Consider the following 11,609-nt stretch of genomic DNA (forward strand, 5'->3'; position numbering starts at 1 on the left):
GCGTAGGCTGCAGTGGCCGGCAGTAGGCATGAGCTTTTGTGAGTTGCTGTGAGCGGCCGTCCAATGGCCGGTGAGCGACTGCTCACCCAGGAAGAGCGCAATGATAATACCAACATGGGCCAGTGAAGCGACATCCTCCACAACTAGGCTGAAGAACAAAAGGACAGCAACTTGTCTGTTCCCCTTCCCCGATTCCCCAACGCTATTCCCCTCCCCTAATTCCCCAATAAAATATTCAAACAAAAATAAAGGGGGAAAAACAGAACAATAACAAAAAATCTGAAAATATAAAAAGAACATTCTGCTACATATTAAAAGAAACTAAATATATGTTGCCACATGGCACACTTACAAGAAACACAGGCAATGAAGAACACTTCTAAAAACAAATATCCCCGGGTATCCAGTATCATGCCCGCAAGGATGGAAATGATCGCCAACCCAAGGTTCTGAATGGACTGCATGCTGCAATTAAGAAATAAAAAAACACATTTCAATTTCAAAAGTCTTCACACACAGAGTAACAATTTACTGTAAATATTAGTATCCATAAACCATATACTATTTGTTATTTGTGCTAACAGATGTTTTCAACCAGGGATGACCCGATTAGATTTTTTTATCCCATGACTGTTTCTTCTACTAGATTTCATGCTCAAATGTCAGGGAGCTTGCCTTATTAAGTGAAGTATAACTCAAAACCTTCCTGCTGAAAGAAAGAGTGAGCTAAGTGAATACCAACTCCTCTGCCTTTTAGACCAGAGACCAGAACTCAACTGCTCACTGAGAAGCCCTCAGATAAATGGGCCATGGAATGATAATGTTGGCAATTACCTTTTATGGATTAGCTTAACTCCAGCTCTCCTACTGGAGGCTTGGAGCATTTTTTTGTTGCCACAACAACATCATAAATAGATTAACTGACTTTTCCAGTTATTTCCAGGTTCAGAGCTGTCTCAGAAGCCTAAAGATGACTAGATTCAGAGGGCCTGGGGTTTCACATGATAATTAAATTGATACAGCAGAGAGAGACATCATATGATCAATGGCGCAAATACTTACAAGCCATATGCAGTTCCCAGTTGATGTTCAGGAACTACAAATGCCACCATTGGCCACAATGCACAGGCAAGCAACGAATAGGAGAGTCCTAGGAGAGACTACAGAAAGCAATACAGAAAAGGAAAAAAGCCTTATATTAACCAAAGGTGATTTTCCTTTGATGCAGATTAGCAAGAGTGACATAATATGCATATAATGAATAGTCATGCAAATTTGATGGTGATCAGACTAAAACTCAGATTCAATACAAAGTCCTGTATTAGAGAAGTCCTGGCCCTCTCTAAAAGTATCCCTCTAGTGACAAAATACACGCACACTGTGTTAACCATTTTCTAGTATATACACCTATAACTGGCTGGGCACTGGGTGAAGTCAAGAACCAAGCAGGAAAACAAAGCTAATTCGCAAAGTTATTATCAATGTTTTAAGTAAGCTGAGTTTCCAATATTTATTAGGAACTACAAATTAAGCAACCAAGGCAACATTACACCAATAAGTCCATTATCTCGACCTCTGGGTTATCAACACCCAACAGGAGAGCCAGGCAGAGAACCAACCACCAATGCTTGTTAGACATCACCTAATGCTGATTTTTTTCTTCAATTAAAAAGGGAACCTTATGATTTAAGTCAAAATAAGATCATTTATAACTATCAGTTGGCAAAGATGAAGACAATGTCAATGTCCAATAATGGCAAGGACACTAAAATACAGACACATTCTTCTATTACTGATAAAGCTATAAATGGATAGAAAGTTACTGGAGAAGTTTCACAAAATCTATCAAGATGTTAAATGTGCAAAGCCTCTACTATAGCATTTCTAATTTTAGGAATCTGTCCTACAGAATTCCCACCAAGTGCACAAATACATATGCTCAAGATATTCTTTTATGAACAAGTAAGAAATGTGGCACTTCAGCCTGTAATCTTAAAAATGACATTCTGAAGAACAATGACAAAACCTTGATAAAGTCATTATCACTTTTTAATGTACTAAAAGTTAAAGACAAAACGATAGGAAATCATGGATATTGGCCTGATAAGATTTTTTTTGCCACCTATGACGGAATGACTTCTCTTAATGATGCACAGAAAAATAAATGGAACTAATCTAATAAGCATTCTAGCTTTTATAAGACTATTTTATTTCAAATTCTACTTCAGCATTGAGCTTACTCTATTAAATAAGCCAAATGAGGGCCAGCTGGCCCAAGCTGAGCTTCCAGTGAGCTGCCAACAGGTGGCAGGATGGCTCAGCTAAAAAAAAAAAAAAGCCAAATGAAATTAAAAATACTTTAAGCATTAATAATTAATATTTATATACTCTCAAAATAGTTACTTTGTAGAAATTTAAGTCAAGTCATTGTTTTCCCACGGCCCCAAAGCACTGCTTTCAGAGGAACTGAGCGTGGCTCCTGACATGCACTTTACGGAGTCCGCCCCGACCTCGGAGCCCCAGGTGCTAACAGTGACATTACCATAGCAATCCAAGGGTTCCACAGGGTAAAGGCCAGCAGCATATGCGAAGCAAGAGTGGTCACCACTGCACACAGGACCCAGATGATGTTCTTCCCTGTTTTATCCACCAGGAACCCAAATATTGGGGACATGGGAGCTGATATGACATATACCACACTGCCCAGAGAATAGAAAATATATTTAATGAAATATATCACAGCTAGAAAAAAAAATCCAAGAGGTCCCGAAAACTATTAGGCAAAGCAAACTCAAGCTCATTTAGTTTAACAATCTTCTAAAATGGTCATTAGTAAATAGGAATATAAATATATAAAGAGTGGTCCAAGACGTCTTTGGTTTTGCATTAATGCAAAGATGGCCACTCAGGGTCAAGTGCCAATATAGTCTTGGTTTCACACTATGGATGTTACACCACGTATGTGTTATAACATTTGGTTGTAATTAAAGGCCCACACTAGGCAAACAATAAGCGCTTGCAAAAATTAATGAAATACCTGTTGATAGCACTTGCTGCCTGAGAAGAAAATCCAAATTTCTCTGTAAAGAAAACTCTAAAATAAAGAAAAGGGAGACAGAAATAAGCACTTTAAAGAGAACTACTATTCTTAAAAAATAAAGTCAAAATATAACTGAATACAAGTAATTCTAAGTTTAGTCAACTTTTCCTTCTTGATACTGTTTTCCCACCTTATTTGATATTCATCTTCAAGTAACTGGCTAAAAGTTTTAGTATTTATATAAATAATTCACTAACTAAATAAAATATACTGATGCCTACTTTTTTCCCTTTTTACATATACAGCATGCTATATATGAATTTTCAGAAAACCAAATATATTACTACAGGGAATTAAGACTGCTTTTCTCCCTTAAAAGCAATTCTGGACAGGTTCTTGGCTATATAATGCATAGGGTTCTTGTCTCAAATCATTTAAAATGAGAGCCTGAATTTAAAGGTTATAATTACAAAGACACACCCCATAAACACAACACTCTCACTCACACACTGCTCTGTTTAAGCAGCTGCCAATGAAAACAGAGAAAGAGGTAGAAGATAAAGCAAAGAAGAATTTGATTTAAATCCTGAATGGGAGTCTGGCCGAACTGCAATCCTAGCAAATAAAAATGTGCCCAGTCACTATGAGCCAATACACTGTCTCCATTCTCAACAACAGGCTTCCTANTATACATATTAAGCAATGAAAAATGTGTACGTACTTATGAATTACGTACTGAAAAGACAAAGGATGAGAAAATGTTTTAAGAAAAAACTCAGCTGTTGGAGGAACAGCCATGGGAAGGAAGTATACATGGACACTCCTTATGCAAGTTATGGATTTATTGTCTCAGCTCCAAATTTATTCTTTTCACCTAGTCTGAAAATTTTTAAATGTTTCCTTTGCCAACTGGCCCCGTGTTAAGCTTTGTCAGTAGATGGCGCAGGAGAAACATCTCAGGCATCTGGAAACTTAAATTCCCACCCATTAACTGATAAAAATATGGCTCACTGTACCAAACTGTACAAACAATGTGGTTTATACTGAACATCTGCTTTCCTTTGGGGAGCCTGGAATTTGTGTATGTGCTAGATGAAGAGTGCTGTGTGATCAGCCCCCCCAGGGAAAACTCTGGGCACTGAGGCTCTGCTGGACTTCCCTGGTTGGCAACATTTCACATATATTGTCACAACTCAATGCTGGTGGAATTCCGAGGGTCCTGTGTGGAGAAGCTTATACCTTGTTTCCTCCAGACTTCACCCAATGCACCTTTTCCGTTTGCTGAGTTTGCTTTATATGCTTTCTCTGTAATAAATTATAACCACAACTACGACTTATACTGAGTCCTGCAAGTCCTCTACAGAATCATTGAACCTGGAGGTGGCCTTGGGAACCTCGTGACATAGCTTGCTAATACTCCCTAATATAAATTTACCCTGAACTTCAGACCTTCCTTTGTGGAGATATTTGAAAAGAAAGAGCCTTTGTCAAACTTTCCATTTATTTACAAAAACAAAAATAAGCCAACATACAATCTCTTAAGAGTAATAGCAAGGAACACACTGGCTAGTCAAGCAAAGGCAATACAAACCTGTGCCTTTGGCCCACACAAATTTTGTTTTTACATGACATTTGGGCTCAATGTGTAAACACACAATGAATTCCATAAACTTGCATATTTAAAAATATACATTATGCAAATACAAAATGAAAATGGAATCTTTTCCAAATTTTTCATAATTTTTCCAAATGTTTAACTAAAACATCTCTTAAATTAGCATTAGGGAGGTTGGGTGTTTTTTTAATTATGCTGCCAACCACCTTTGATGAACTAGGTGCATTTTTGTCCCCAATTGCTCTAACATTGTCTAAAAAGAAACATTTCTCACTGATTAACATGGACTCAATTATAAATAATGTTCCCGTTATAAAATTATTTTTAATTTAGACTCTCTTACTTTGGTTTGTATTGAAGTAGTCCTTAAATTAATTGAATTATGCCACCCTAGCTGTAACCACGGTGGCAAAATAAGCATGAGACAATCCACATAAAACTAAACAGACCTCAAGGGAATGCTGTTGAATGAAAATAAGCCAATCTCAAAAGGTTATGATCGCATTTATACAGCATTCTTGAAATGACTAAATTATAGAGATGAAGAAAAGATTAGTGGTTGCCAGAATTGGGGACTAGACAAAGGAGGTGAGTGTGAAAAATAAGATAAACAAAATATGATTATTAATCAGGAATATAGAAAGATGAAATCCTGTATGTCATTTATTTGAAAACATTTATCATTACGCATTTAACCTTTTTCATTTCCAACCATATACAGTTTTCACCTTGGTGATGACCTTGCTGAGTGGGAAACATAATATCTTTAATACATGAGTTAAATCTAAGATGGTGTTCAAATGGACTGCAGGTAACTGCTTATGTCAATAATAAATACAGTAAATTACTTTTAAAGCCCATACCTTGGACTTTTTATTACAGATGCAATTGCTGACTTACCATAAATCAATGTACTTAAAGTGCCATATGATATCAAATGTTTAGCTTAACAGCATAAAATTGAGCAGAAACTGTAAAACATGTTTTACGGGTACGATGAAACCCTGGGGCTGGAGGTCCCACGTTTTTGCATTACTCGTATTCATCAAGTCCACTGAAAATTCCAGATAGACAGAACACTTAGAAATTGAAAAGTGGCTTTCTGGGTTTTACTCACCTCAGTTATTATAACCTCCAGGGACAGCATCCTCTGTTTCCTAATATGAGGAGAGAAGAACAGGCTAATTAGTGTAGGACCCAGAGAGTTAAAACATCATATTCATCATAAAACATCATTTTTTTTTTGGCTTAAACATCAGACATTTATTTTCTCACAGTTCTGGAGCCTGAAGTCTGAGATCAGGATGCCAGCATGGGTGGCTTCTGAAAGAGCTCTCTTCTTGGTTTGCAGATGGCCACCCTCTCATTGTTCACATGGCATTTCCTCAGAGTGTGTGTGTGTGTGTGTGTGTGTGTGTGTGTCTCTTTTTAAATTATATTGTTTTGCTTTTATTTATTTTTTTCAATTACAGCTTATAGTCAATATTATTTTATATTAGTTTCAGGTGTAGAGCATAGTGGCTAGACATTTATATAATTTAAGAAGTGATCCCCTCATAAGTCTATTACCCACCTGGTACCATATTAGCCTTTTTTCAGGTACGAAGTGGTCCCATAGGGGTTTGAGGGGTGGGGGAGGCTAGACACAGCAGGATGGATTAGTAACAGAAGAGCATACACCTCCGTCATCCTGTGGAAATTTTCAATAGCAGTTGGTTATAGGATCGAGACCAGAAGGCAAATCAAGAGGAATTAACTGTAGTAAACACCACTGATGGTGTTTTCTGCTGCTGCAAATGCAGTCTCTTCTATTATAAAACCATGTGCCTCACGGATCACTTCAAAGAATTACTTGATTCCGTCCCCCATCTTTATTTATTCACCCAGCCATTATTTTCTAAGCTTAAGCCACCTATTGCTCACCTCTTAGCACTCAAAAAGTCTGTGACTTCTCCTCTAAATCCTCTGGAACCAGGAATTGAAGGTAATGCCTCAGTATGTAGCCCGAGAGCACACTGAGGAAAGGAAAACAGTCAGTAAAGAAGTCCATGNTCTTCCAGGAACACTCATCTTTTTGCAAATATACGAAGTACAGTCAAGAACGAAAATTATGCCAAAAACATAAAAGAGGAAAAAAATGTACTTTAAAATTTAGACAAGTGGAAATAGATTTGGAAATAAAAGATGAGGAGGAAAAAAACCCCAACATATTAAGCCTCACTGAGTTTCAACACTGCATTAGGAACTTGCATCATCATAAAGTATCTCAAAAAAGGTGTAATTCCCCAAAGTCCCACTATTCTTACATGTAGACTTACCTGTTTTTCCTTGTTCTTTATGAAGAATTCTTTCTGCTCTCTGATCCAAGTAAGCAAGGGCCAAGGCACAAATTAGTGAAAGAATACATGTTATTGCTCCTATAATAAAAAAAAGAGAAAGTTTTAATAAAGAACCAGGCTGAAAGTTCCTTAAAAGGCAGTGCATCACATTAACAGCAGAAAACTTAGCAACTGAAAGGGATGGTATTTAGATGCATATAAGAAAAGCCTACAATTACTAACTCGGGACAGAAAGAAAGGAAGGGCATATGGTGAGCCCTCAACAAACGATATGGTCGCTATTACTATATTATTTTCCAGTAGAAGGTTGGCGATTAGAGGGAAGCTAGAACAAACCAATCCAGTCTTATCATGCAGAATACAGACTGAAGAAAGCTGAAGACCAGCTAGCAAATTAGTCCTTTCTTAATTCAGTCTAAGAACGAATTGAGGGATGCAGGGGGGAAAAATTATAAAAGCAAAGTCTGATCCTCTGATGATCGTCTTCCTCTGATTCTTTCCCAAGGTCTGTAATTCTTGCTCCTACTCTCTGGCAGCCCCAGGGCCCCACAGCATAGCTCGCTTGGCCTCTCTTGCCTTTGTGTATTCAGCATTACTCACTAAAGCTGATCTCATTTCATTAAAGTAAATCGGATAAAGAGTGAAATAAAGTTTACACTTGTGAAGAATTTTATGACGCTTAGTAAAATAAATGAGTCTTTAATTGGCTGACTTAATATGGTTCAGCTGAAAAGTTGCGGAAATGAGAGTCAGCAGATGTACATTCTACTTCTGCCACTAACAAGCTGAATGATCTTGGACACAGAACTTAACTTCTTTGGGCATCAACTTCCCCATCTGTAAATAAGAGACTTTGACTTAGGATGGCACAGTTCCCTCCTTTTAGTGGAGGGAACTAAAAGGAATACGGAAGAGCGTTTGAGAGTAAGAAAGGTTTTAAGTAAAGCAAAGTATTTGAGAGGAAGGGAGAAGGGAGGAGTCTCTAGGTACAAGTCGCCTGTGTAGGATTACTGCTCCGCTGCCTATTTTTATCAGGCTATACCAAGGGAGTATTAGCAGTAGGAGATGGCATAGAACATTCACCCCATCCCACAGGTATCTCTAGGGCTCGCCAGCAGCCCTCTACACACCAGGCGGCTCAGATTCATTTACTCCTCAGAGAAAAAGCCCAGGACGTGAATCCAGAGGACCTCATACGATTCCCAGTGACCCACCCAGCAACCAGCACAATGAGGCCTTAGCTCAGAGAACTCAGGGCCAGGAGGGACCTAAACAGTTTTGGTCAAACACCTGCAATTTTACAGAAAAAGAAATGGAGACACAGAAGTTAACTCCCCTGTCCAAGACGACAGAACTGCTAGAGCCAGGCCTGGAACCCAGGCTCCTAATTTCCAACATACTGGATTTCCCACCATATCACATCATGTCTGTGCTATGTATAAAATCCAACCTCTAGAGGCACACTAACTGAATTTGATCAAAAGGAAACAATTCTGCCTTCTGCTATAGACTAATAAGTAACACTTCACGTGTATAAATTCTTGATTATTTTCAGAGCTTTCACAGACACTCTTTCATTTGATCATCAGGACGACACTGAAGTAGACAACAGTGGGACAAGATCCTCCATTTTAAGAAGTAGAAATAAAAACACAAATGGGTGAATGATTCGCTATTTCTAATTAGGTCAAAGAACTAGTGAATTGTGCAGGCAAAATTATAACCAACACGGTCTAATTCTGATTTCCTCTCTGCCATGATACTTCCTATGACATGCTTTCTGAAGGGACAAAATGTGGGATATCAGGATTCACTAACCAATCATAAGTGTGATTCCAAGGGTTGTGTGACCAGCAGAACCCAAAGCTTCAATTTTAGAATACAGCCATCCCATGAGGTTCATGTTCACTGTACTTCCCTGGAAGAGAAGGCGGGGCGGAGATCAACATAATTTTCATTTATATCTCTGCCTTGTTCAAAAAATAGGAGGATGTGGGTAGCTTACAAAATAGGCATGGAGGACCCAGATTAAACAAGAAGTAAGTTTTTTAAGAGAAAACTAACAAAGATAAAGCCACAGATAAGGTTACCAAACAAAAAAATNAAGTTGTTCTCACTGAAAGTTGTACCAGTTTACATTCCCACCAGCAATGCAGGGAAGAGCCTGTTCCTCACACCATACTAATCAAGCTTGTTCTCAGATTTCTGGTCTTTGCAAATCTAATAAGTGAAAACTGGCTATCACAGTTTGATCTCAATTTGCATTTCTATTTTATTGAGTGAGGTGAACCTCTTTTTATATAATTAATAGCAACTTACATTTTTCTAGGAATTCTCTTTATATCTGTATACAGAGAGAGAAAGTAAACAAATATGGTAAAGTGTTAACATTTAGGACATCTGGGTAAAGGATCTATGGGAATTCTTTGTCTCATCTTACAATTTTTCTGTAGGCCTGAAATTATGCCCACAGACTTTGAGATCCTGAGAGATTTGTGCATCTTTATATCTCAAACACCTAGTACAGGGCCAGCTTGAAAAATGCGTAACTGAATGGATGAGTCTCTTAAATCAGGAGAGAGTTGTGTTAGCAGGTGGTATAACAAGGAAAGCTTACCGTCATGGAAAAACCCACTCCTGTCTGCACAATAAACTTACTCATTCTAATTGCATTGACCTATTATTAGTCAAGCAAATAAACTGCCCTTATTTTGTAATTACTGAGTGATGGAAAAATGAGAATGATTCAGGGTACAGCTGTAGACTTTGTCATCTGGACACACGGCCACTGGATTGAGCAGCTGTTTTCATGGGTGTGGGGATGCCCTCAGCCTCTGGTGCACAGTTTGCCCCACAGACAGAAAAGTGTGTTGGGTTCTCTCAAAAATCTAAGTTCTGGATTCAGCCTTTACTTCCTACCATTCCTCCTGAGGCCTGTGTGGGTTGAAACCTTCTCCTTATCTCCATCCTACGTGGAAACCAAGCTGGAAATCTCGAAGTCCTCTTCAAGGCCTTCTTTCCCTCCCTGGTCTGCCCTTACCCCGCCTCTCCCCATTGCAGTGTGAGTTCCTCAGTGGGACAAAACGGATGCGTGTCTGATTCTGTGTGGGAGTCCAGAAGCAGTGATAGTGAGCTTGAGCTCAAAGAATGGAGGAGATTGAAGAGAGTGGGAGAGGGACATGGGAGGGGAATGAGGATATTTCAGGTAACAACATATGCAAAGGCTTAGAAAGGGTTACAAAATCACATGAACTGCCATGTCAGCTTCATCCAGCTCTACATGGGAGATGTGCAAAGGAAAGCTTAGGAAGTCTGGTAAAAATAACTAGATTGATTTGAATAATAGGACTAGAATTTAAGTCTGTTGTTTCCATATATTGACCCATGAAAATTATTTTATAGTGTCTGGTCAAGTTTATGTAACCANTCACTGGGGAGAGACAAATGCTATGTATGTGCCAAATGCTGTGCATCCATCTCTCAATCCTCATAACCACCTTGCAGGGCAGGAATTATTATCCATATTTTACCAATGATGAAACTGAAGCTCAGAAGAGCTGGGAAGTTGAGCAAGTGACAGTAATGGGATTCGGACCTTGACCTGCCTGATCCCAAGTGAGAACATAATTTACCTTCAGGTAACTGAGTTACCTTATTCCATGAGCAGCATTTATTAATCCCAACTTTAACTGAAATACCAACCAAATTTCAAAAACCAATTCCAGAGATATAGAAATCTTTTAAAAAATAGAGACGTTTATTCAGTTCTATTTCTCGAAATACCTTAATTTAGTTCTGTGTTTTCCTAATAATCAGATTTTACACATAGGTGAAATTTTTTTCAAGCTTACCGTATTCCAAACACTCGGTCTATCAAAAAGCCACCAAGGAAACACAGAACTACATTGGGCCAAGAATACCAGGCATACAGCAGCATGAATTTCGTGGTATTCACCTGCATATCCTACATGGAAAGAAAATAAAACTACTTTTTTCCAAACAGTTAACTCCAGCAACTAACAAATCAAAACATTCTTTCTGTATAGAGCAGGAATTTCTTAATCATTTGTAGTCACTTAACTGCCCTGGGAATCTCATGACAGCTACGGCCCCTGCCCAGAAAAATGGTCACACCTGGGGACTTCTTGCGTCCACATGTCATTTCAGAGACTCCATGGAGTCCAGCATCAATCAGATCCCGCCCTATGGACTACCTCCATTTGAGTCTACGTACTCTATATTCTTATTCCCTCCTATATTACCCTCATTGAGGCTCCCCACCACATAAAAAAGAGTAATCTTAGCCTATCCCTACCCCCCACACACTAACTCCTACCTTCTTTCCCTTTCCTTCTAGAATGTGAAGGGCCAATCTATGCATATGTCTCTGTCCAAAGGTAAAAAACTATCTAAAGAAATGCACAAGAAACTATAAATATCAAGTACATTTTTATAAAACCAGGTTAAAAATACTAACATTGACAATTCTCTGCAATCAGTATCCACATTTAAAAAATAACAACAAAAACAAAATATTAAAGAAGGCAAAAAAAAAAAAAAGCTATCCTACCAAATCATTTGTCATTCAGACGATTATTCAATGGAAGAGTAAAAT

The 11,609-nt window shown here is 38.3% G+C and overlaps 1 protein-coding gene across 1 annotated transcript in view; it reads right to left on the reverse strand.

Moving 5' to 3' along the window:
• Positions 1–11,609, reverse strand: part of MFSD1 (major facilitator superfamily domain containing 1) — a 33,077-nt gene that overhangs the window by 12,315 nt on the left and 9,153 nt on the right. The window contains exons 5-12 of the mRNA XM_019626631.1: positions 8,813–8,912; positions 6,974–7,072; positions 5,645–5,709; positions 3,762–3,775; positions 3,038–3,094; positions 2,543–2,699; positions 1,063–1,160; positions 353–465 (exon numbers count right to left, since the gene is read on the reverse strand). Of these exons, the coding sequence (XP_019482176.1) occupies positions 353–465; positions 1,063–1,160; positions 2,543–2,699; positions 3,038–3,094; positions 3,762–3,775; positions 5,645–5,709; positions 6,974–7,072; positions 8,813–8,912 (703 nt within the window). The remainder of the gene's footprint in view (positions 1–352; positions 466–1,062; positions 1,161–2,542; positions 2,700–3,037; positions 3,095–3,761; positions 3,776–5,644; positions 5,710–6,973; positions 7,073–8,812; positions 8,913–11,609) is intronic.

This window comes from Hipposideros armiger, unplaced genomic scaffold (genome assembly GCF_001890085.2).
Source record: "Hipposideros armiger isolate ML-2016 unplaced genomic scaffold, ASM189008v1 scaffold_16, whole genome shotgun sequence".
In the NCBI taxonomy this organism is placed as follows: Eukaryota; Metazoa; Chordata; class Mammalia; order Chiroptera; family Hipposideridae; genus Hipposideros; species Hipposideros armiger.